This window comes from Antedon mediterranea, chromosome 4 (assembly GCF_964355755.1).
Source record: "Antedon mediterranea chromosome 4, ecAntMedi1.1, whole genome shotgun sequence".
In the NCBI taxonomy this organism is placed as follows: Eukaryota; Metazoa; Echinodermata; class Crinoidea; order Comatulida; family Antedonidae; genus Antedon; species Antedon mediterranea.
In genome coordinates, this window is record NC_092673.1 from 7,802,450 (window position 1) to 7,830,439 (window position 27,990).

Sequence of the window (27,990 nt, forward strand, 5' to 3'; positions counted from 1 at the left end):
GCTGTCCCCTTGATAGAGGTTAGCTGGCCCCTTGATAGAGGTTAGCTGGCGCCTTGATAGAGGTTAGCTGGCCCCTTGATAGAGGTTAGCTGGACCCTTGATAGAGGTTAGCTGGACCCTTGATAGAGGTTAGCTGGCCCCTTGATAGAGGTTAGCTGGCCCCTTGATAGAGGTTAGCTGGCCCCTTGATAGAGGTTAGCTGGCCCCTTGATAGAGGTTAGCTGGCCCCTAGATAGAGGTTAGCTGGCCCCTTGATAGAGGTTAGCTGGCCCCTTGATAGAGGTTAGCTGGCCCCTTGATAGAGGTTCTCTGTATTTCTAAACTGTTATTTATATTTAGTTTTCTTTTTGCCATGGCTATTTGAGTAATTAATTAAGTAATTTAAGTAAAAGTAATTTAAAAAAAATTTCAAAATTGTCAGTTTTTTCTATTGAAAAAGAACCCCCTTTTTACTACTGTAGGTGAATAAAATCATGCATATTTATATTTTCATTTATTTTTTGTACAACCAATCAGAGCTTCGAACTGTTTGATTTGCTCACAATAAAAGCTATGTTCGGTTAAAATAAAATTACATAAACACCTGTGTGCAAATTAACGTAATTTGATTTACATCATTCACTAGGAAACAAAATATTATTTTTCATGGTAAATAATGTAATATTCACATATTTTCAGATAACTTGCACTTTTTCCATAATTCGTTGTGTACTGATAAAATGTTACACTCCAACCACTCTTCAATAATATGACTACAATTACATTTAATGAGAATGTACTAAACATATGCCAATGCATAAATATGAAATCAAATGTTATGACATACCCTAAATATTTACAACAGCCTTTTTAGTATGTAGTCACCCATACACTTTATACTAAATTTGTCAAACCTGCTTTTGTATTTTAGCATCTACTACAAATTGGAAGGAAAGCATGTTTTCTATAAGATCAAATTTGATCCATTTGATTTCCACATGTGTAAAATAATGTTGTACAGTACATATAATTTTATTATAAAATGTGTTACATAACATTAAATTAAGGTTTAATACTGTTCTACGACTCGCACTAAAATAATTTCCGTAATAATTTCAAAAAATATTACAGAAATTATTTTAGTGTGAGTGTCGTAGAACAGTATTAAACCTTAATTTAATGTTTGCGACCGATATGTATAAATCTCTTCATTTATGTTGCATAACATTTATTTTGAAAAGAAAAATGTCATTGTTTTCTATTACTGTACATTCCAAATTTAAGTTAGTGGGGTTTATATTGATCAAACTTGCTTAGCAAAAAAATCGTTTTAACCTTGTTCTCAATGATTAAGTCAGTAAATGCGCAGAATCTAAGGTAAATTATTACAAATCTGATGACGTACCACCAACCAATCCACCAATGAGAGATAGTGTATTGACTTTCTCCTCTGTCTCAGAATTTTTAGCTGCAAATCAGAAAAAAAAACATCCCCAATTAAAAATATTTCCATTGAACATGGATAAACACGATAAATGATATAATAACCCATGGTGGTGTTTATAACATTTATTTATTTTAATTAATTATTTCTTATTTCTGTATAAACACATAAATATACTATTGATATAAAATTTGCGGTACACCAAGTACAGTATATTAGTTCTGAAAAGAACTGTTGAGTTTCTCGGCATTTCAATCAATATGCTTTGATTGTCCTCAGGAGTGAGAATGATCAAAACATCAAGACACTCAATAGTTCTTATTTATTTATTATTTCTGTTTAAACACAAAGTAAGTCAATTATGTTGATTTATTATTTATTTATTATTTCTATATAAACACAAAGATGCTAAAATTAAGTTGATTATGTATTTTGTTTACAAAAATGTATATATTATTTACTTATTGTTTCTATAAACACAAGAGGTGCTAAGATAAAAAATATAAAATAAAAAACAAAAAACAAATCAACAAAAGTTACTTTTCAAAATTATAAATTAGGGATATTTGTTAAAAGATAATTATAACTGAACTAAATTAAAGTTGGTTGTTGTGTCAATCATTATTACAAGCAATAGTTTATTTTAACTTTCAGTATGCCCTGTCTTATTTTTCTGTGTTGTTTTTGAAACCCGTTTATTTTGTTTATACATTTGTGCTGTCCTTGTTTTGAAATGAATAAGTGAAATAAAAAATGTGTATATAATATTATTGAAATGTTTGTAAAAAAATGCAGAAACAAACGCAAATATGCTTCCAAAACCTGATAGATTAGGTAAATGCTAAAAGAAATATATTTAATATGAGCGCTGTTAGTTAGCCGACATGGAGACCCAGGAAGACTCAATAAACAAATGACATGGCATTTTCCCCAATCCATTTTCCGTGTAGGAGACTGTAATGCTCGTTGCACGCCAATTCATCTTTTATCAAAGTATATTTTAAGTAGCGATCAACAAACGTTGATGAATATTAGTGTAGAGACAAAATAGAAACGATGGCGCTTAAGTTAAATAAAACAATTTGTTGTAGTAAGGTTTACATTAGTTTTTTAGGAACTACTATAAACAGTAATGTTGCAAAAATATACCATATTTATTCGATTAAATGCCCTACATTTATTTGAGGGAGGTGTTAAATTTGGTGTGAGGTGTTAGATGTTAATGTGTAGTATAATCAAATAAAAATTAATCAAGAAGTGATAAAATACAGTAAAAATTGTTACAATACAAGATTGTGTAATGCTTGTGGTAGGGCGTTTATTCATTATTCAAAGAAAAAAAAAGTCCTATACGTTTATTCTAAACGATGTTCAATTGGGGAGGGGTGCATTTATTGAAGAGAGGCATTTCTTTTATATTAACTCGGGATCTTCAATCAGTAAAACAGATGAATTGACATATTCCTTACAGTTACAGTCTTTATCATTAAAGTAAATTAAATATAAGCAATTTTTATTCTATTTTCATTTTTTTATACAGTAATGTAATTGCCTTTTTTTTTTGGTGTAATTTATATAATTTACTTTTCAGGTCTGTATAATGTAAATCAAGTGACAATCAAAAATATTTTTGTAGCTCTCTAATAATTTACAAATTAATTTGTTAAGTTAAGTTCTTCAAAATGTATGTTTTTTAAAAATATTATTGTCACTTGGGCACTTGATCTAAACATACTGTTAGGCAAAAAGATGATAATTATAAAATTCACCCCTATTCTTTATAATTTCCAAAAAAATGTCAGTCTCAAATTATTCTAATCATTTTTTTATTATGTAATTTCAATGAATGATTGTTACAGTCTAACACACGAGACAAGTTAGGCATGGGAAATTTATTTGATTAAAAATACAGCCGGAGTTGTTTTACCCAGATCTCAAGTCATATCTGGAACCTTTTCAACTCATAGGACATTTATTACAAATGTCAGACACAAATTGACGCAAGCTACCACAAAAACTTGTGATTCACTCATTACACTCGCAATCAATTTATTTAAACAATTAAGAGTGACTGATTACTGTAGTTAGATGCTGTTATATCCCATAATAATAGCTGTTCATTCTGTTTACAAGTGCTTCCCCAGGGTAATGTTAAGAAATGCTTTGATAATTATAGAAGTTTCTTAGGAAAATGAAGGCAAACATTATAATTATTAATTATATATAGCCATAAGATGACATTAATTGTTTTTCTTATATTTTTTTTTACTGTAATGAATGTTTTTTTCAAGTTTTGTTAATTTATCTCCTATGAAGTAGAAATGAAACAGCCTTGTTAAAATATGGGAATGTTGTGAATAGATGATTTATAAAAAAAAACATATTAAAGGTTAAAAATATGTTTGTATACCTGTATCCTATTATAGATGATTTTAAAAAACAAAAGAAAGACTAGAGATAGAAAAATAAAATAAAAACATTGTGCAGATAAATCTGGGATGAAACCCAAAACAAACAAAACTATTATTTAGAAATTGACTTCCTTTCATTATTACTTATTTTAGTCCTATATTTTAAGATACCACATTCTTTCTCCTTTTAAATAATTTGTTTCTTTTCTCTCCTTTTTCTTATTTTGTAATCATATTTGTTTTAATGGCATACTGTACATCCCTATTTACAGCTGCAAGCAGGCAATATCTGTATATTATGTTTTTTTAAATGCAAGTTTATGTCATTTAGTTTCCACCATCAAAAAGATAGAATGGGTCTCTAGCTTACAACGATTCTTTTGGTACAGTAGTAGGTTTGATCAGAGAAGAATTAATTTAACTACTCGCTGGTTTGATTTTCTAACTTCTAGTTTTATACAGAAACATTTTGGCTACGTAATATAACAAGATGTAACGTAACATCTGATTTTGCCTTAAGAATTATAGTAGGCATGTTAAGGAGCATATTTTAGGCAAATCCTTCAAATTGTGATAACATTTTGAAACTTTGCACAGTTATTCATTAGGGTGTCAAAAATATGAAATGGAAGGGTTGCACAAAATTTGGTCAGGGGAAAGCCGCCATTTTGGATTTCAAAATGGCTGACCTCAAATTTTCACTTGTCAGGTATATCTCTGCTAAAGAGGCACCTAGAGTTCTGATTTTACCTGCAAAATATATGGTAGTGGGGTCACCAAACATATTGGTATAATTAACATTTGATTGCATGGCGGCCATGTTGGATTTCAAAATGGCGGACTTCAAATTTTCACTTTTCAGGTATATCTCTGCTAAAAAGGCACCTAGAATTGTGATTTTAGGTGCAAATTATAATTATGGTAATGGGGTCACCAAACATATTGGTATAACTAACATTTTAATTGCATGGCGGCCATGTTGGATTTCAAAATGGCGGACCCCAATAACTTTTCAGGTATATCTCTGCTAAAAAGGTACACAGTGCTCTGATTTTAGATGCAAATTATATGATAATGGGTCACCAAACATATTGGTATAATTAACATTTGATTGCATGGCGGCCATGTTGGATTTCAAAATGGCGGACTTCAAATTTTCACTTTTCAGGTATATCTCTGCTAAAAAGGCACCTAGAATTGTGATTTTAGGTGCAAATTATAATTATGGTAATGGGGTCACCAAACATATTGGTATAACTAACATTTTAATTGCATGGCGGCCATGTTGGATTTCAAAATGGCGGACCCCAATAACTTTTCAGGTATATCTCTGCTAAAAAGGTACACAGTGCTCTGATTTTAGGTGCAAATTATATGGTAATGGGTCACCAAATATATTGCTATTTAACTAACATTTTGATTGCATGGCGGCCATTTTGAATTTCAAAATGGCAAGCTCAAAATGTTTCAGTACGGTACCTACAGTTATAATTTTAGGTACAAAGTATAATATGGTATTGAGGTCAATAAACATATTGGTATAACGTCTTTGATTGCATGTCGGCCATTTTGAATGTAGCTCAAACCTGGTAACCACACAGCTCTGTACGTCATAAATCACTCTTTCTGCATTTACAGCGTCCAAGATCACAGTCGTTGTGTCACAGCGATTTGTGACATCTGAAAGTTCCGGCAATGAACTCCAAACTGGACTAAATTTGTTGCCGTCCTTCCTCCATCCCCAGTTTGCTGGGTCCTGTTCAACCCTGAATGCATCTAGACAGTTGTACCACTTTCTGGCTTGTAGAAAAGACCGTTTCACATGTTCTCTTAATGCCGCAGATGTTGGGGGGATATTTTCAATAGTTTGTAGTGAAAAGATATCGTCTTGCATCATTTACCTTCTTTCTACATAGTTACAACAAACTGTTCTAGATAATCTGTGTCACTAACATCCCCTACAGACAATGACATCGTCTCAAATTCCTTTCCTTGAACAGATGAAGTTGTATCACAACTGCTAAAGGAATGAAAGAACAAGTAAGCGGCTGATGCTTGTGATCCAAGAGAAGTAATCTTGTGTATTGAGATATACTTCAAGTGCTTCCCCACTCCAAACTCGATCCAAACCTCGTGGATGCCAGGTATTCTGTGGAAAGTTGACAATGAAATAACCACAACATCACTGTCTACAGTCTTGACAAGAATGCGCGGACAAATTTTAGCGGCATGTTTAACATGAACAAACATACGTTCATCTGCCTCTTCTATGTTACATGGCATCAGCGGTTTTATATTTACAGACTGGTTTGTTACAGCTCTGTCTCTCAGAGACCCTACAAACATTCCGTGATTTGTGTCAATGTTCTCTACTACTTCAGTTACAATTAATGAAACAACTCTGATTTGTTGTCATCATATCTCGAATATGTGGTCAAATTGTTGGGCATGCTCCCACTGGCTTTGACGCCCCTCCTTACACCAGAGCCGCGGTTTGAACGCGTACTAGACTTTAAACCGTCGTTAAAGTATCTATCGAAAACCAAATCTGGTCACGTCACTGATCGAAGTTGATGGTCTATATATGGTTGTACGACAAAATGAAGCACCATTAGTTGCTGCCAAGGTGTTAGATGGACCAGCAATAATCAATATGTTAAGGCCCAATGATTCGAAGACATTCATTGAGTATATATCAAGTGTCATACAACCATCAACTTCGATCAGTGACACGACTAGATTTGTTTTTCGATAGATACTTTAACGACAGTTTAAAGTCTGGTACGCGTTCAAACCGCGTCTCTGGTGTAAGGAGGGTCGTTAAAGCCAGCGGGAGCTTGCCCAACAATTGGACCACATTTTTTAGATTTGATGACAACAAATCAGAGTTGTTTTCATTTATTGTAACTGAAGTAGTAGAGAACATTGGCACAAATCACGGAATGTTTGTAGGGTCTTTGGGGAGACAGAGCTGTAACAAACCAGTAAATATACAATCGCTGATGCCATGTAACATAGAAGAGGCAGATGAACGTATGTTTGTTCACGTTAAACTTGCCGCTGAAATTTTCCACGCATTGTACTGGACTGTAGAGCTACATTCAAAATGGCCGCCATGCAATCAAAGACGTTATACCAATATGTTTGTTGACCTCAATACTATATTATACTTTGTACCTAAAATTATAACTGTAGGTACCGTACTGAAACATTTTGAGTTCGCCATTTTGAAATTCAAAATGGCCGCCATGCAATAAAAATGTCAGTTAAATACCAATATGTTTGGTTACCCATTACCATATAATTGGCACCTAAAATCAAAACTCTGTGTACCTTTTTAGCAGAGATACCTGAAAAGTGAAAATTTGAAGTCCGCCATTCTGAAATCCAAAATGGCCGCCATGCACTCAAAATGTTAGTTATACCAATATGTTTGGTGACCCCATTAACATATAATTTGCACCTAAAATCAGAACTCTAGGTGCCTTTTTAGCAGAGATATGCCTGAAAAATGAAAATTTGAAATCTGCCATTTTGAAATCCAACATGGCCGCCATGGAATCAAAATGTTAGTTATACCAGTATGTTTGGTGACCCCACTACCATATAATTTGCCCCTAAAATCAGAACTCTAGGTGCCTCTTTAGCAGAGATATACCTAAAAAGTGAAAATTTGAAGTCCGCCATTTTGAAATCTAAAATGGCCGCCATGCAATTAAAATGTTAGTTATACCAATATCTTTGTTGACCCCATTACCATATAATTTGCACCTAAATTCAGAACTCTAGGTGCCTATTTAGCAGAGATATACCTGAAAAGTGAAAAATTTGGGTCCGCCATTTTGAAATCCAAAATGGCGGCTTTCCCCTGACCAAATTTTGTGCAACCCTTCCATTTCATATTTTTGACACCCTAGTGAATAACTGTGCAAAGTTTCAGAATGTTATCACAATTTGAAGGATTGGGTCACTTAACAGGCCTACTATTACATATTTAATGAGGGATTATTATATTATCTCAATTGAAATGAATACCAGATTCTCAGTGCTGTATCTCCACAAACAACAATATTTCCCCGGTACCATAGTAAAACTCTGTACCTCATCTCATATGGTTTGTTTATCATGTATTAGATTAGGTTAATGCTTGGTTCCCAGTACAAACGCAACGCAAGGATGTAAGCGCAACATGATATGACCAATCACAAGCAATGGATTATTCAAACTTTCACTTGTCATTGGTCAACTCTCTTGCATTGAATACATCCTTGAGTTGCGTCTTCAGTGCAAACCAAGCTTATTACAGTATGTTATGGTCTATGATACCTGTGAAACACACGTGATGCTGTATTAAGGAACTTTACTACGATACTGGCCAATCTGCTACTAGTCTTACCTATAAGTTTGATTTGCTGTGTTAGATACAAATCCGTATTAGCTTCAAGTTCCTTCAATCCTTTAGAAGTTTGTAAAATAGTATCAACCTATAGAGGGAAACAAACATATTTTTTAGTAGTAAAAATATTTTGTAAATCTTCTGTTCATATGATACACAGAAAAGTGGTCGCAAATTGCGAGTGGTTAAAGACGTACTTCCCAGCATTGTTTGGTATTTTGTAAAAATAATGCATATTACTTCAAAAAACATTAAACCATATCATTCCTTGTCTTAAATTTCTATGCTTAATTATGATAAAAAAGGACAAACAATGCTAAGTAGCTTGCATCATATATTAGGCCTACTGTAGCCTGCTGTTACAGTAGTTTTGTAGGCATAGCTGGTAAAACAGCGGCAACGTATGAACATAGTACGGTAGCTATAGACCTGACATTGTCTAATTATATTACTGAAATAATTAAGTCTTTCTTGAGATTCAAACTCAGAACCTTCTGCTTGATATGCCTAACCAATAGACCACTAGGACTTTCATTTTTCAACTGGATAGAGACTCTTTAACACCATTTCTTATTATATTATATTTATTTATCACTCTTTTAGATAAAAAAGATTCATCAGTTCTGAACTTATGAGTGAATGGATTTCTATAACATTATTTAAAAGAAATAAAATCTTTTTAAAAATTTGTTTTACAGCCTGGTTTCAATTTCAATATTTAATGAAGCCAACCCCAGAAAAAATCGCCTGAGGGCGACCAACAGGTGTTGGAGCCTGGTCTTCCGTTTTAAAACGAAATGCAAATGTACTTAAATTGATAAGCCATTAACTTTTAACATTGTAAATTGAATTATAAATTAAATTGTATACAAAATAAAAGGAGAATAATAAATTGGAATTCTATGTCTACAAATATACAGTATATATCGCTATCAAATCAAGTACTATGAAAGCCCCAGTGGTCTAATGGTTAGGACATCTGCATATCAAGCAGAAGGTTCTGGGTTCAAATCTCGGTTGGGGGGACGTTTTCTCATTCTCACAGATTTACTTATTTTTATTGTTTCAAATTAATTCATTTTCAGTATATCAAATGGGGATTTAGAATTTATTCAGTGTCTGCGATTTTTATTTAATGAGGGTGATCCATCATTAGGGACCCTCAGAGGTTCACAAGACAAACATATACACAAGATGCTCTACATAAACAAAGTCTAATTACAAGTCTTTGGGAGTGGAGTTGTAACTTTATCCTGACATATGACGGGACTCGAACCCTGGACTCTTGTAGTGGTAGTCAAGCATCATAACTACCAAGCCACAACTCCACCCTTTATATGTATAATATTAATGTTTCCTGTAAAAGGTTTTTTTTTATTTAAGCCTGTGTGTTGGCCACTAACCTATGAGAGTGATGGTGATCAGGCCTAAAAACATTATACTGTGTATTTCAAATAACAAGTTTATTTTCTCCAGAAATCATTGACTTCTGGTATTGTTATTAATTGTTATTTTAATAATGTAATTCAACAATGTTTACTTTGTTGCAATACTGAATTTGAATTTTCATTCAGTTCACATTTGTATCCCCAACTCTCGTATTTTTATTTATTTTCTACTGTATATGATTGTAATTTTAGTTTTCTTAATTAATGTCTACATTTGGCAATAAAATAATATGGAAAAAACATCAAACTTAAGTATTGAGATCCTATATATTGTCATACGCACACATGGTAATATAAAAATACTGACTGCATGCAAAAAGTGAAACAATAAACTGACAGAAATACATACAAAAGTTGATATGGTATAAATTAGAAAACTGGGATCCCAATGACTGCCATGAATATTATACTCATAAATGAGTTGATAAGATTGTATAATAACAATTCAGTGAAATTATTTACACTTCATGGGCTCTAACAAATAAATATTGGCACACCTTTGTTTAATATCATAAATTCCTTAAAATATCTCCAATAAATACTGTGTGATAATATATGTTGCAATGACATAAGAAGCCTAATAATATATCCTACTGTAGTAAATTGAGGCCTTTCTGATAACTATTCATCACACACCTATGTCCAAGTAGCAAGTGAATATGCACACCTGTGTTTCTATTGATCACATGCAAATTAAGTCATTGTTAGTTAGTAACATTATGATCTTGCACTTGCTCTGCTATCCTCTAATTGGCTAGAGAAAGTTACTTGATATTTGAATATTCATTAACAGTTTGGTAACATTTTTCTGTGTAGGTAAACATACTGTACTTAAGAAATACTATTTGTGAACTACACTATGAAGGGGACACATCTGTTCAAGGGACACCACACTTACTACTCAATATTTATCAAAGTAATCCTTTTATTAATTAATTAGCTCTTTTACCTGTTTGATGGACCTTTTCTACATAATTTTAAACTTGATAATAATTTTCATATTTATTTAAATGAATTAAAATAAATATTTTCCATATAAGTGAAAGCTTAGTATAATTAAATAACCAATTGAATAATTTAGTCATTTGAAAGTATAAAGTAGTAAAAGTTATCTCTGTCATGTCATTTACTTTTTATACTGAAAATGTCTAACTTTCTCAAAAACAACATATCTTGTAAATTACACTAGTCATTTGACAGATGAACCATTTTAAAGTGTAAGAGTTTGAAAGTTTCTATTCGGAGCACACAAAGCATAAACATTAAAGCATTCCAATCCATTTTACTAAGCCTCATAGATGATTTATTTTTGGATTGATTACAGATACGATATATCCATGCTAATGCAGTTCAAACCCAGGCCAGAGACGTCACACTTAGGTAGCAATAGCTTAGAGGTTTTCATCTTCATAAGCTGGGTACGGGTAAAACGTCTCAACATTGTTGTCTTTACGAAATAACTAATTTTCTATCTATTTAGAGTTTTGAGAATAAATCCAACGATCAATGAGGACGTTACCCTCGCTTTGAGGTAAATTCTCTACGACATTCAGCGCACGCACCGGACAGTGGCCGACTTGATTTAGATGTTCAACTAATATGAACAGTTAGCATCAATATTGTATAATAATATAAATCTCATCAGTGAATTTATAGTAATAAAATGTAAAGTAGAGATAGGATTATGCGAGCATTTGTTGGTTTGTTCTAACGACTTGTAATTTTATGTCTGTTGAGAAACGATTCAATTTTTTCCTGTTACATTTGGCTTTTAAGAGCAACGTATCAAAACCTTAAGACGGATTAAGCATTAATGCTATGTCATTAATATGACTCCACCCAAAGGATTAATTTAGAAAACATAACAGCTAGAAGCTATATAACATTCTAAAACAACTTCCTATAGATACTAGTCACATACAATCACAATATTATGACGCCATTCAAAACTGAGATGTTTCATTTAAAAATAGAAAACAGAACATTAGGCCTATTGATAAATTTTTATTTTTTAGTGGTAACAAATCTGAAATTATATTGATTATTTAAAGAACATATTTTTTTTATAGAGCAATATAATTTCAAAATGAAATTGCAGATACAGAGTAAAAGTTTATTAATTTTGGACCCAGTTGCATTATGGATGGGAGACTGTCTGGGAATCACGTATAATGAAATTGCAGATAGGCAGAGTAAAATTTTAGTTGCCCACAATTCTGTAGTTAGTACAGATCAGCAAAGTTAAGTAATGTTAGACCCGGTTGCATTCTGGATGGGAGACTGTCTTTGAATCGCGTATATATATGCAGTATAAACCAGAGAGTAATGATAATATTGGGCTAGCATAAGATAGGCGTAGGTTTGCTTCCTATACTGATTGCATCCTTTAGCAAGATGCTTAACCCTTTCACTGCGTATACCCGGTACTACCGGGTATAAACAAATGTCGTTGAAGTGCGTATACCCGGTAATACCGGGTATGGGCAAAACAATGATTTAATCGTATTTGCCTATAATATATAGCACCCTCTATATTTGTTCGATGAACTTGAATATTTTTCCAAGTCATTAAAAAATTTTTCCAGCAAAAAAACACGGCCCTCTATAGCTGTATTATTGTCTTGAAAATCATGCGCCCTCTATAGTTATATTATATATAGTATAGTGTATATAATAGTATTCTATCTTGGAAAGTTGTTTTGAGTAGCGTAATGGCGGCCATTTTGAAAGTAACCAAAATTTACCAGCCCCAATAGGGCAACATTGTATTTATCACAACACGCAAAAAAAAAAATTCTGAAACAATAGTTAGTTTTGTACTATAGTGAATTTTTGGAAAATGTCATTATTTTCACGATTTTGCCCCAAAACTTTGATTTGTGCATAATTTTTATAAAACAATAAAAATAATTCAATTTTTTTTTATATTTTTATTTGTTATACGTATCTTCATCAATATCCAGTTGGAAAAACGTATTCCATCAGAATTTCTTATAGAAAATATAGTTTTTATCATTGATTCGATAAAAAACACGAAATCCAAAATACCTGTAATGACGTCACATGACGTCATCAATATGCAAATTACTTTTTTTTTTATACCTAACTGTAGACTAACCCTTTGCCCATCACACACCACAAAAATAATTACACAATTATCTCAATTAGTATTTTTTTGCAATTTATTAAAATACCATATGTTTTTCTTAAATATACATTACGCACAGAGGTGGGAATAATGCTCCGCAGTGAAAGGGTTAAAGCCAGTTGGCCTAGCTGATAGCTAAAGTGTGCGCCAGGCTTTAGTGTCGTCTATCTCTAGACTCTCGTGCCTCGTCCTTCAAATGGGAAGTAAAGCAGTTGGTTGTGTGTATATATACTGCACGTTAAAGAACTTGGTACACTATTCGAAAAGAGCAGGGTATTACCTCCAAGTGGCTTTGAAGTTCCAGCTTAATGTAAATACAAGAGAAATGCCAAATACAAATGAAATAAAACAATTAAAAAAACTGTAACTGTCATAGTACCCTAATTATAGCCCTAAATGATAGCATATTTAGTTTTTTGTCTTCTAGGAAAGGGGAAGGTTAAAAACCTTCCGAACAACGTCACCAATGTACAACGAAAAAAAAAATTTGAAGTTATGATTAAACCCCTCATAAAATTACAAAATCTAATTTTCGAGACGTAGTTTGGTTTATAACAGCAATTAGAGGTAATACGGCACAGAGATATGTCATATTTAGAGGTAATTCAGCTTCAGGGCATGTCATGTCTTTACCTTCAGGACACATCATGTTATTATTGTGCGCTTACAGACTTTGTTTGATTAATGTGACTCAATGCTAATGAACAAATCTTTTTTACAAATTTCCAATTTCACCAGAGGAGTTCAGCTGTGTTTGATTTTATTTTTGACAGATTTTGGCCTAAATCCTCAGTCGGATGACGCGTACATCTTAACCTTAAGCTGGGCTATCTATCGTAACTAGAGGGGATCTAATTGTAAATCTACTGGCCTTAGCAGACATGGGTTCAAGCTTAGTTCAGTGGCCATCATATCTGGGCAGATGTTACTTCAGGCTTAAACAATCTCTAATCCTACTGTCATTTTACGTTTATGAGGATTTGTACAAAGTTTAAATTAATATTATTGGATTTGAAGACATATAGCAACCTATTAAAACCTACAACAACATAGACAAACACGAACAAAATATTATAAAATTGAATTGCACATTGATGCCTCACTTTACATTAACCCTTCAGAAATTTCTTTTAAAAACTAAATTTAATTATCATGATAAAAGGTTTCACTGAACAAAAATTCAAGAAACAAAATTGTTTGTTGAAAAGGCCATTTTAATTTCACAATAGTAAACAAAAATATCTACCAGGACCATCATTTAAAGAATAAAACTGAAAACCGGAAGCCTATTTTCTGGAAGTTTAGCTAAATTTAACTCTTTCTTTTGTCTTGAAATCATTATGTTTGATATTTTTTTTTTTAAAGTGAACTTGGAATGGCTTATTTAAGGTTTGATTTTATACAATTTACTGTATTCGGTCATATTATATAAGATATATTTAAACATCTGATTTTTGGTGTTGTTGACAAAGTGTGAAATGTTGTTGATCAACCAAAGATTGAAATTTAAAACAACAGTCAAAAACATTTCAATAAAAAACAGCAGCGTAAGTTTTGTACACTTTCAAGAATTTTGATAATTATGCACCTCAGGATACAACAAAGTGTCTCCTTAATGAGGGTATTTCTTGAGTAGAGGGTATTTCTTGAGTAGAGGGTATTCTTGAGTAGAGGGTATTTCTTGAGTAGAGGGTATTTCTTGAGTAGAGGGTATTTCTTGAGTAGAGGGTATTTCTTGAGTAGAGGGTATTTCTTGAGTAGAGGGTATTCTTGAGTAGAGGGTATTTCTTGAGTAGAGGGTATTTCTTGAGTAGAGGGTATTTCTTGAGTAGAGGGTATTTCTTGAGTAGAGGGTATTTCTTGAGTAGAGGGTATTTCTTGAGTAGAGGGTATTTCTTGAGTAGAGGGTATTTCTTGAGTAGGGGGTATTTCTTGAGTAGAGGGTATTTCTTGAGTAGAGGGTATTTCTTGAGTAGAGGGTATTTCTTGAGTAGAGGGTATTTCTTGAGTAGAGGGTATTTCTTGAGTAGAGGGTATTTCCTGAGTAGAGGGTATTTCTTGAGTAGAGGGTATTTCCTGAGTAGAGAGTATTTCTTGAGTAGAGGGTTCTAGAACTGTAGCGCCATTTGAATATTAAGGATATGTTCACTATAAATCATTTGTTTTTTGAACTAAACAGAAAAGAGGACAATAATAGGAGATATTGTGGATTGGAGAGAAAGCTTTTAATTGAAGATTCTTTAATTTGGGGACGATTCAATCTCTTTATATTAAGGAAGCAGTCTTTACTTTGAGGGAGGAGTCTTTACTATGAGGGAGGATTCAATTTCTTTATATTAAGGGAGGATTCAATTTCTTTATATTAAGGGAGGAGTCTATATTGATGGAGGAGTCTTTTTAATTTGAGGGAGGATTCTTTATATTGAGGGATGAATCTTTATTTTGAGGAAGGAGTTTTTTATTTGAGCAAGTCTTTACTTTCTCAAATTTACATTCAGTGATAATAAAACATACTCTTTTTTACAGTATGTTATGTATTTCATTTCCTTCCTTCCTATTTCAAATGAGCTGCTCTAAAGAGTAAACCACAACATTTAATGACACATCAATTTTATAAATGTACACATTTTGAAAAAGTGTTGCCACTGTGACCCAAGCATTCTCCCGTCTCCTTGAAAATCGAGGAAATAACCTCGCCAATTCGTCTGTGCAACGTAAATCAAATTTATACATTAAATCGCGGAGATTATGGGTTTTAATAGCGTCATAAACAAAACTGTTGAGCGGTGGGAAGGTGATAGTTGAAGAGAGTTATTACTTGTCCAATCTCAACCCAGGAAAGATGATTTTAGTATGCAATATAATATAAATATGTAGATATATATATGTACTGTATGGACAACTTATGTTGAATATCCGTTGTTGCAGATAAAACGAAAATTACATATTTTTAGCATGATGAAACATTATCTACTACTAGTCTACTAAAAAAACAAAAAAAAAACCCATCATAACAATTTATTGTATAATAATTCTTTATATATTGGTAAAAAGAATAGTATGAATAATAAAAGATACAGTTAGAAAAAAAAAAGAACTTGTAAATTTAATTATATAAATACTACCTTTTAAGTATCTTAATTAAAATTAAAATAATGAGGGTTACTTACTGTATGTTCTGTAAACTGTCTAAAAAGATACAGTCTATAGTTGAACTTTGAAATACTGTATTTGAATATAACGTTCAGACGAGTGGGAAGTAATCTCTGTAGTAGCAGTTTTTTTTTGTTTTAAGCCCTAGACTCAAAGAGTAAATGTGCTACTTCCACGTAAAAAGGGATGTAGTGATGTGTAGATAAATTACTTTAAAGCTCATAGGTAAATGCACCTTGTATTAAGCATCGTGTTTTCATGTTTGACATAACTTGAACTCGGATGTAATGTAAGAATGTAACTATTGTGTTTTTTGTGTTGTATTGAGTTTTGATAAAAGGGACACAGAAAAGAGGACAATAATATGGATGGATGGATTGATTGGAGAAAGCTGGCAATTTACATGGGTGAGCAGTAACGGTAAGCGGAAATCAGAGTATATTTTCCCAAGTAGAATACTGCATGTATCTATCATGAACAGAAACTGTCCACCCACTCCGTGTAAACAGTCTTAAGGAATAACATAGATTCTATATTTTTACAACTGTTACCGCTTGCCAGTGTAAATTGGCCTTAGTTGGAGAGTCTTTAATTTGGGAAGGATTCAATTTCTTTACATTAAGGGAGGAGTCTTTAATTTGAGGGAGAAGTCTTTAGTTTGAGGGAGGATTTTTTATATTAAGGGAGGAGTTTTTTATTTGAGTGAGTCTTTAATTTGATTGAGTCTTTAATTGTAGGGAGCCATTGATTTGATGGAGTCTTGAATTTGGAGTGCACCTTTAATCAGAGAAAGTAAATTAATCAGAAGAGGGAATCTTCAATCAGAGTTGTTTACTTACATGCATTTCAAGTTCCTGTAGAGAATTCTTTGTTGAAGACAATATCTGGTTCAAATCAGGAAGTTCAGCAAGGTATCTTTTATCTTGCTTGCTTAGTGTATCAGGAGCTTTTGAATCTGTACCTTTCTGTAGCCTTAAAAAAGAAACAGAATGCAATGACATTAAATTAAAGCCTTGAACTTGAAAAATGGTAAATTTAAAAACTGTGAATTTATCATAAAAAAATGTGATCAATGTTCGCACTAACCGTGATGTTAAAACCAATGATTGTCTCGCATGGTGAATTTCATGTGTTAACCTGAGATGTTTGTTCGCATTGGACTTTTTAGCAAGCGTGGTTATTTTTACAGACACCATGGTGAGTTATACTGGGTAGGCAGTGGTTGGTAAAAGTAACCATTACACTTGGTTAATTTAACCATGTAGGAATCGTAGCCAGTGTTTTGATTGGACTTTCTTGGTCTCATTAGCGATCGTTTTAGATGGTGCAAGATTCTTTTTGTCTACACTTTCATAACATTTTTTGCTCTGGATAATTTTGTGGGCAAAATGGTGACCGCAGTAGGATGGGGAATAATGAATGAATGAAAACTAACCTATAGCATTTGCAGTTTATAACGTTTAAAAAGGCCAAAATATTTTTAAACGACCTAACCTTTGACATTAGATGTAAGTGGCTGATAAATTGAAAAAAATAAATCTACAGTACAGTACAGTACTGTACAGTAGGTGTTTTATAAATTTGGTGTAACTGAGTGTTCTATTTAAACTGCCACTGCCCCATTGAATAGAACAGAACTCTTTCAACTAATGAAATTATTCTTCCCATTCAACGTAAACAAACATTCATTATTCGTTTTATATTTAAACACACCAATTGTTTAGTAAACTGTAAACTTTTATTCAATTTAAATTTTAAAATAAATTCATACTATGTAGAATAGAATAATTAAATAACCATAATCGACAGAAAACTGTTTTTGGTTTCTACACGACAACACAAATGCTGTCAATTGCAAACTCGCCGCAGATACACCAGTCAGGGTAGATTAACCAGCTTACAACGAATCAGATCATGTTGAATTTCATCAATTTCATCTTTTTATGGGAGGGCTTACTAATAGGAGGAGACATTTAGTACGGTGTTTGGTTTCATTAACAAGATTATAAAGAGTTATAATGCATCATTTAATGACTCTGATAAAACTAATTCAAGTAAAAAGACAGAGCGTTAGGATTATTTCATATTTTAGACAGTAATGTTTTTATACCATTTGGAATTTATAGTAAGATTTAGGAGTATTACTATATATTATTATTTATATGAAAAAAGTAAATTCTACCTATTTTTATTGCATAGAAGAAATAGTTAACGACATAAATATGACACCGGACCTAAAATTTGATCAAATCTACAGTACACTTTTTTCCCTTGTAATTGAGCATTTAACATTTCGATTATAAATTGCATTTTCTTTAGCAGCAGCATTTTGATTTTGTAGTAGTACTTTTCTTTTTATTCCAAAATCATTTTGTAGAAGAAGTTGCAGTATTTATTTATTTATGTACTATAGTTTGTTAACTAAGTCGAAAAATACATTGCCATTTTAAGATGTAGGCCTACTGGTCAATTTGGGATCTTTTGGACAAAAGAAATTCTGGTTTTAGAAGAGCTTTTGAGAGTTCAGACTGAAGTGCAAATTGCAAAATTGTTTTGATACCTTCTTTCTTCAGCTTGAGTAGCCGCATCTGTTGCAGAGGTCAATAACTCTTCCCATTTGTTGGATTCTTCCACCAGTCCATTGCAGTGTTCCTGTATCATTGTGGCAGATTCTTCCATCTTGACATTTATAGGGTTTGGAAGGCTAAATAAATTTGTTTTAAATGATTATTTTATGGAAACAGCATTTTAAGTGTACAGTACTCTAAAGCATCACTACCATATTTGAGCATATCACTACCATATTTGAGCATATCACTACCATATTTGAGCATATCACTACCATATTTGGGCACATCACACAGTTTTTGTCAAACTAGTTTCATAGTGTAGACATGGCTTTATAATACTTAAAATAAACTAAACGATTGTAATAAATGTCGTGGAAGTAATACAGAAAGCAAGGTTTTTCTTTCAACCTTATTTTGTATTTGAAGACCTTCGGAATAATCTGCTGAATATTAAAAGCACTATATAAATTTAATAACATTAACATAGAAGAATATTAAATGTTATCTTTAGCCATTTACTTTTATACATTTAGATGATATATTGAAATGCAGTAACAATTAACGATGATGATTGTGATGATTTAAATTTAGATTAGACACATACTGATGGTAAGTTAAGAAACCAATTAAAGATATGGCAATATTTATTATTTTATAAACGAATAAATAAAATATATTCATGTTCATATTCATTTTGGATAAGGTGGTGAATGCAACATCTATTAGGAAGCTTTTGATTTGCGACGGCTGATGATAAAACTACATCATGTTAGTTCATTTTGCGCATGTGGGAATATTTGAATGACACATGTTTGATGTTTCTAGGTCGACACTGACCTGACCTAGGTTGGTCGTCAGTTTTCATCGCAAAGCAAAAGCTCTCTATTGAATGCATATTTCTCAAAATGCTGTGCACAACGCTCATCATGACAGTGGTATACCAATATATCTTTTCACATAGCTTGCAAAACACTGTGGAGTTTACACAGACTGGAGTGTCAACACCAGTAGTAGTATTGTGTGCACCCTGATGTGTATGTAAACTTGATTGTTTTGCTAGCTGATTTGAAAGAGGTATAAGCTACTACCAAACTTCACTAAACAATGAAAACATGAGAGTAACTGTTAACTGATATTTTATGTAATAGTTAAATATAAATGAAATATTGGTACCAAACAATAATGAAGTTATTTCAATGTACCTTATGATAATGAACACTAAACAATGTATTGTTATGTAACACTTTAAATATATTCATGAGATAAATATAGTGGATCTTATACCTTTTAAAACAGCTTTTTGAATCAACTCTAAAGATTTAAAATCAAAGTTATAGATTTGAAATTTGTTTGTCATTTAGAATAAAAGCATGTATACACTTCAAATGACAAGTTATATTTGACAATAAAATTACATTAAACATCAAATGATAACTTTTAAGGAATAATTTTTAATCTTAGGTTTTGAAAGATGACAGATTTCATCTATGGAATTTAGTTGTTTATCATGAAAATAAGAACGGTATGAAATATTTATATATTTTCTTATCTTTTTCACTTGATTTGAATATCAATATATCATATACAGGTAAGTGAACTCAAACAAAGTTTTCATAGTGAATTTAAATTCAGCTTTAGTCACACAGACATTGAAAGCCATTTACTTCACTATTTTAGTTTCGCATGGCAAAACTTATTCTGACATGAGACATCAAAATTGTTTTTTTCTTTAAAGATGCATTTTCATTTCTTGGCTATAAAAAAAAACTAGACAAAATTGTATGTTGCGAGACCTACCAAATAAAATATTTCATCTCTTTTTATGTAATTAAAACCATCAAAATTACACATATGTGTGAATTTTCCATAGCGTTCTACAACTATTTTAGATTTTGGCAAGACACACAATTAAAATCAGAAATTAAAGAAAAATCTGACCAACCCTTTTTTTCAATTGAAGCATTGATTGGGCAACTTAACACTTTAAAGCCTAAACCGAGTCTTGTAGGAGACTTTTGTTGCTATGTTGGCAATGAGAACACACCTGGTGCTGCAACCATGATCTGAACTAAGGATCTATTAGTAAGCAACCAAAGTAAACTATCATAGTACCACTACTTAAAGTTATTATATTGTAATAATTAATTTAGGTAAATTCAAATTTCATTTACTGATAAAAATTATGGAATGATTTTAGTTATTCTGTTTCAGAAGTTAAAAATTGTTTAAAACAATTTATGTCTAATTTTGTTGTTTTTTTGTATATTTGTGTTTTATTACTTGCATGCTACGTTCCAAACAATTTCAACAACTCTTCTCTACAATCATTAATTGTTTAATAGTTTATCTTAGTTGATGTTACGCTTTTATTAGTTTATTATTTAACTAGACCTTTACACTGTTTGTAAATTTTTTTCTATTAACCCTCTTAGTGCCACGGGCGGCGTTTGAAACCCCAAGGGACATGCGTTGAACACCCATGGTCGGCGTTAGACACCAAACGTACCTTCTGTGTTTGAGGGCGATAATCACTAACTTCTGCTTGTCTGAGGATTCTGGGATAGCTTTTATTCGATCAAGCGTAAAATTTACTTTCCAAAAATGTCAACGACAACATTTTCGCTATTGGAAAATCTTTTGGAATTATTAATTAAAAACTGATTAATTAATCAAAATTACGTTGTTTGTGGACTACACGTTTCCCGTATCTAGTCAGACAACCGGAAATACTGATTCCTTTGTTGAAAAATGTGCAACGCGAGAAGGATTTTTTGTAGGCCCATGCAGCACGTTGTCAGAATTTACTCGCCTGAGCAACTTGCTTGTAGTGGGCATGCTCAGACTAACGATGGTGATAGGATGGTTTGATTGGGCCTAGGCTAAAATTATACGACGGCGGTTTATTTGAATAAAATAACTCGTATCTAACTCTCCTATTATTACTTTTGTTCAAGTAAATGTACATTTATAGGTATGTATTATAAATATTTGTTTCTTGGGGTTTTCTAAATATCATTTTATTATCGTTTTTATACGATTTTTTTAAAGAAATTTTATTTAAAAATTTTATTTTTTTTAATTCATACATTTCATAAATAAAAATAAATCATACAAATATTCATTATACATCATTTTACAGGAAATTTAATAAGGAATATTTGTTTTTAGAAACATATTTCCTACATTTATAATAAAATGATGAAATTACTGTTTTAAAAATGTCAACTCCCTGGAGTACTATAAAAATGCTGTTCTGAAAAGAATTCGGTTGAGGGGAAATGGCTCTCTCTAGGGAATTCGGTACTAAGAGGGTTAAGACAAATAAATCTTTTTAATTAAATGACTAATTAGTAAAAATTAAATCAATTTGGATATTAATGTCAAACACAAACACATTATAAAGAACAATTATCTGTTTTTTTACCTTGAAAAGTAGTTATTTTCTCATATGAGTTTTTGAAAGTATATTTGGAAAATAAGCAACAATTATCAGATTTAATGAAAGTGTATCTTTAATTTTTTTGACATGAAAGTGTCAAAGATTTTTTCTTAAGTTAATGTATCTTAACGCTAGAGGCGTCATCACTCACTTTTTCTGCATGCTGCACGATTCTCTCAGGCAGTTGTCTTTCTCCAACTTGTCTAACGTCTCATTAAAAGCACTCCTGGCTGCGAAGTTAACGAACACAAGTCAAATTGCAATTTCAAATACGACTAATATGTTTCTATTTAATTCTAGGCCACAGTTTTTCAGACATCCAAAAACATGATATTAAAAGTAGCATGGTTTTAAATTAGTCAACTGTTTTCTAGTGCAAATAGCAATCATTTTGAGTTCAAAACACAACTAAAAAAAGTTTGAGATTTAATTAAATGAAATTGACGATCAGCATGGTCAGAAAGTTGATATTTCTTTTAATTATTCCTTTCAGTGATGCATAAAAGAGGGAGCATTAAGAAGAGCCAAAGCTGTCAAAGATAACTATCGCCAAATAGGGGCTTCCCATATATGCTTCATTCTATGGAAAGCAAGGTCAACTGTGTATGTAATTTATATTTTATCTGCACAGTTGACCATGTGTCTATTGCATAGTTTTCTATAAAAACACAATTGACTATGCACTTAGTTCTCTATGCTGATAGAAAAAATAATTAAGGTGCATGGTTGCCCATGCTGAAAAGAATTTGATGCACAGTCTATAGTACCTAGATTCCACACCAACTATTGACATCATGGCTGTTCATGCCAATAGAAGATGTTAATTTACACACACTGGTCAACTTTGCCTACAGAAACTTTAAAGTAAAAATTATATTGTAATTAGGCATTATTAACTCCACCTAGTAGGTTATATTTTTGTCTGGAGATATTTGTGCACGTGTTTGTCTGCTAGCAAGATAACGCCAAAACTAAAAGATGGAACTTTTCTAAATTTAAACCAGATAGATATGTATGTAGTCACAGAAAACTCTGGATTGGAGACAATCTGAACCTGGATCCTAATTCTGGACCATTTTTTATTATTTTACTAATTTTAGGCCGTGCGTCAAAACTCCTAACGAAGGTTGCACATCTCTAAATGCTCTTGTTTATCATACCTTTATTCTTTAACTCTTCAAACCCTCTAACATGTGGCATTTCCTCTTCAAGTCGATTCATTGTATACTATTAAAAGTTAAACATAAATCAGTGTTTACTGTATTCATTTTATATTATCATCATCATCAATTAAATTAATTGGATGCCAAAGTATAAATTTAATTTTAACAATGCGGAAATAAAATGTCAGTGGAATTTGAAGATATGAAGATATTCAAATTTTGTTTGAAAGAAAAAGATTTCTAAAATAAACCACAGAGGGCAGCATAAGGATACCTCAAAGCTGACTTGTTGTAGAAGAGCTAGACGTTTCTCTTCTGTTTCATCAGGTGGTATCTTCTTGTGCAATTCTAAAATTTAAATTTATTAAACACAATCAAAATAAATTGCAGGCAATGTCATTAGGAAACAAATATTTGTTGATATAAATTTTGCGGTACACCACATATATTTAGTTTTGAAAAGAACTGTTGAGTTTCTCAACGTTTTGATCAATATACTTTGATCCTCCTCAGGATTGAGAATGCGGAAAATCAAGGAAACTGGTCCATATATAAACTAAATATACATTTAGCGTACTGTAAACATTATATTCAAACAAGAAACAAATATTTCTTTTATATCTCCAAGTTTATAGGCTTCATTTACCTGAGACATCAAGGTTAGCTGGTGGAAGTGACCTTTGATTTCGACCCCTCATGAAGCTTGAACGTCTTCTCTTTTTTTCTTTGCATTTTCCCAAGGAGAGTGGCAGCTATTTAAAATAAAGTTTACAAAATTAAATGTATGGATTATTTCTGAGACAAACCTACTAAAACATCAAATATGTTTACATTTGTCTTAAGTAATTATAGACAATTATAGAAATCTTTTTCACAAAAGGTTTTCATGAAGTGGTAAAATATTGCCTACAAAGCCCTGCAAATAATGTATACCTGTTTTGTATTTTATATGCAATAGTTTATGTTTATGTTCAATTTATTTGTATAAGGAATTGTAATATTAAAGTTTCAAGTTCAATCTGTGTACAAAAAATAATAAGGCCAAATAGACAATACTTGGTGTGGAGGAAAATATTAGCATGTTGGACTTTGCCGGAAATTCATTGTTTACTATTATCATAGAGATATTCTATTATACAAACGGTCGTTCGTATCCTTTGTTTTTTTTATGTAAGGTCAACCTTTATTCTGTCTGTAATTTCCAAATTTATGGATGAATAAAGCGATGTCTATGTCTATGTTGTGATGGGCACAGAAAACTAGGTTGACCGTGATGATTTTCACTAGATGCACAGTCAACCATGTACAGTCAACCATGCTGATAGGAAACAATAATTTACATGCACGGTTGACTGTGCCAATAGGTATTTATTAAAAAATTACTTTACCTCCTGATTATGATCAGTTTGATCTAAACTTCTCTTCTTCTGCCTTCTTGTTGTACAACTGAAACAAAAAAAATGAGTGAGTACAATTATAATAAAGCAATAAAAAAGCGAGTGAGTGGCCGAGCAGTTAAGGCAGTAGCCATAACATTGGCATAGCAGTTAAGGCAGTAGCCACAACATTGGCATGGGTAAGTGGCCGAGCAGTTAAGGCAGTAGCCATAACATTGGCATAGCAGTTAAGGCAGTAGCCATAACATTGGCATGGGTGAGTGGCCGAGCAGTTAAGGCAGTAGCCATAACATTGGCATAGCAGTTAAGGCAGTAGCCATAACATTGGCATGGGTGAGTGGCCGAGCAGTTAAGGCAGTAGCCACAACATTGGCATAGCAGTTAAGGCAGTAGCCATAACATTGGCATGGGTGAGTGGCCGAGCAGTTAAGGCAGTAGCCATAACATTGGCATGGGTGAGTGGCCGAGCAGTTAAGGCAGTAGCCATAACATTGGCATAGCAGTTAAGGCAGTAGCCATAACATTGGCATGGGTGAGTGGCCGAGCAGTTAAGGCAGTAGCCATAACATTGGCATGGGTGAGTGGCCGAGCAGTTAAGGCAGTAGCCATAACATTGGCATGGGTGAGTGGCCGAGCAGTTAAGGCAGTAGCCACAACATTGGCATAGCAGTTAAGGCAGTAGCCATAACATTGGCATGGGTGAGTGGCCGAGCAGTTAAGGCAGTAGCCATAACATTGGCATGGGTGAGTGGCCGAGCAGTTAAGGCAGTAGCCATAACATTGGCATGGGTGAGTGGCCGAGCAGTTAAGGCAGTAGCCACAACATTGGCATAGCAGTTAAGGCAGTAGCCATAACATTGGCATGGGTGAGTGGCCGAGCAGTTAAGGCAGTAGCCACAACATTGGCATAGCAGTTAAGGCAGTAGCCATAACATTGGCATGAGTGAGTGGCCGAGCAGTTAAGGCAGTAGCCACAACATTGGCATAGCAGTTAAGGCAGTAGCCATAACATTGGCATGGGTGAGTGGCCGAGCAGTTAAGGCAGTAGCCATAACATTGGCATAGCAGTTAAGGCAGTAGCCACAACATTGGCATGGGTGAGTGGCCGAGCAGTTAAGGCAGTAGCCACAACATTGGCATAGCAGTTAAGGCAGTAGCCATAACATTGGCGTGGGTTCGAGGCTCACTTGCTACACATGGTTCTGGTAAAACCGGTAACCCACCATCCATCTTTAGGAGCATCAATACCAATAAATTTAATAAATCTGCTATAATCCACTGTAGTTGAATTGAACATGGAATATCTGTAAATCAAGTACCTATTAGTTAGGCTAGGTCCGGTATATCTACTAGTACTAGGGTAAGCTAGGTAGGAGGCCTAGGCTAGTACTAAAATATAGGCCTAGTAGAGGCCTAGGCCCTAGGTAGGCCTATCCTAACTAAGTCATTTTGTGTTGAATTACCTTCCTGTTGAATGAGACCTAGAGGGTAGGCCTAGCCTCTACTGTCTGTACTAGCTAGGCCTCCTACCTAACTAGCTACTACTAGCTAGGGCCTAGCCCTATCTAGGGCTAGCCTAGTCGGATTAGGCCAACTTCGGCCAAAGACAATTTCGGCCACAGACAATATTACTACCATAGCTATGGAACACCCATAGTGCCATTGATAGGGGAACAATGAGACACGACAATGTAATACAGGATTATCGATTTCATTGCGTTTTACTTTTGTTTTTTGTTTTTACACAGGAAAACACGGACACAGACAAACTTGGCAATTAATTAATAATGAAAATAAAATACGAACACGTATTTTGTAGCTAGGTGGCATGATGAGATAAGAAACGAAGAATTACGTAGATACCGATATTTCAGAGTACAACAAATACAATACGGTTGAAATTAAAATGTATAGTTTTTACAAATAAAAGAAATGAATTGAATGAGGCCTAAGTGATACTAATTGTATGTACATTTTTCTATAAATATAAAACGAATTGAAGTATGTAGGGATATATACTATTTGTATTGTGTACAATAAATATAACTTTGAAGGAATAAGAAACGGAAGAACAAAGTGGTTAAGAATACGATTTATTTTATCGGAAGAAACAATTGAAGAAAGTATATAATTATTAAGAATTAATATGTTGTAAGATGTAAATGAAACACTGGTAAATAAATGTTAATAGAAATGCGTGCGTTGTTTTTGCGTGTAAAATTTTACCTAATAAAATGAACTTGAAATATTAGTAAAACACCAACTACCCAAGAGGAATTATGCGAAGGCATTGAAGAATTTCTGAACAGGCTCGGAATAAATTTCTGACTGTGTGCGTCATGAGAAGGTACGTCGAAAACCCCGTCATATGGGTCGTTGATTTGTCCGTAGTCATTGCATTTTGCCGGGGATTCCCCATCATTTCCGTAGTAGCCTATTTACAGTATCTTCATTTCCCTACGTCCGAAATATTGGGCCGAATTTCCGTAGTAATTACGGATGTTCCGAACTTTGAAATAACAGTGTTTGATTGCTTCTTTCTGTATTAAAAACCAATCAAATGAAGATGACAAAGTTTTATTAAATTTATTTTTTTTTATCACTAATTTTTTTCTTGATTCTGCTTGTATTGATGTGTGAGTTCCTGATATTCCTCCTTGTTCCTTAGGTCACCTAAGCAATGGAAGGAAAAACGTTTTAATTAAATTTCTTTTTTCATAGCCCAACTATTAATACGTCTGTACTAAGAGAGTATTTAACTGTGTCACTGACAGTTGAATTTGTTTTTCGCCAAGATACAACTAAACTGGAATGGAAACAACAAATCTAATACCGTAAATGCAAATTGTAGTGGAATAACGTTAAGAATGATAACACTGTAATGGTAGTAATAGTCATAAAAAATACTACTGTATACAACAAAGCATGAGATGCGATAACTAATAGCAAAAACAATAGCACGGTCTAATATATGCGTGAATGGCGCGCCATAGAAATCTGTTGTGGCCGAAACTGTCTGTGGCCGAAACTGTCTGTGGCCGAAACGGTCATATCCTACCTAGCTAGGCCTAGCTAGAGGCCTAGCCCTAGGCCTAGAGAAAAGAAAGTTTTTGAAAAAAAAATAGACTAGCCTAAATAAATACATAACAACGGAGATCCTATAACAACTATATATGAAACAATATGTTTCTAAAAGTATTCTATTCTATAACAAACCTCATTTTGTATGATTTATATGCTGTCTATCTTAGCTTTCGTATGTTTTGTGTTTTTGATAATAATTGAAAATCTGCCGCTCAAGAAATGCGCCCTCAACAATAATCTATTTACTCGAAGTCTCTTAAAAATGCTGAAAAGTAAGTAAAGAATCCAGTATCTATTCTCAGTTCCTTAACCTTTTCATATTTTTATTAAACTATAAAGCACACGAAATATTATTTAT

At 32.9% G+C, this 27,990-nt stretch overlaps 1 protein-coding gene across 2 annotated transcripts; it reads right to left on the minus strand.

The window, feature by feature from the left end:
• Positions 1-1,115: 1,115 nt before the first annotated feature.
• LOC140047971 (uncharacterized) lies at positions 1,116-27,842 on the minus strand. 2 transcript variants are annotated; one of them, XM_072093003.1, is made up of 10 exons: positions 27,765-27,842; positions 24,540-24,597; positions 23,798-23,903; positions 23,426-23,499; positions 23,149-23,215; positions 22,140-22,218; positions 18,540-18,683; positions 16,819-16,951; positions 8,231-8,318; positions 1,116-1,447 (listed from the first exon to the last, which is right to left on the minus strand). In XM_072093003.1, the coding sequence occupies exons 1-10, from the start codon at positions 27,767-27,769 to the stop codon at positions 1,365-1,367; spliced, it is 837 nt and encodes a 278-aa protein (XP_071949104.1). In that variant the 5' UTR covers positions 27,770-27,842; the 3' UTR covers positions 1,116-1,364. The 2 variants fall into 2 exon arrangements, with proteins under 2 accessions (XP_071949104.1, XP_071949105.1); XM_072093004.1 differs by having other exon boundaries at positions 1,385-1,447; positions 8,161-8,318.
• Between the last annotated feature and the right edge of the window lie 148 nt (positions 27,843-27,990).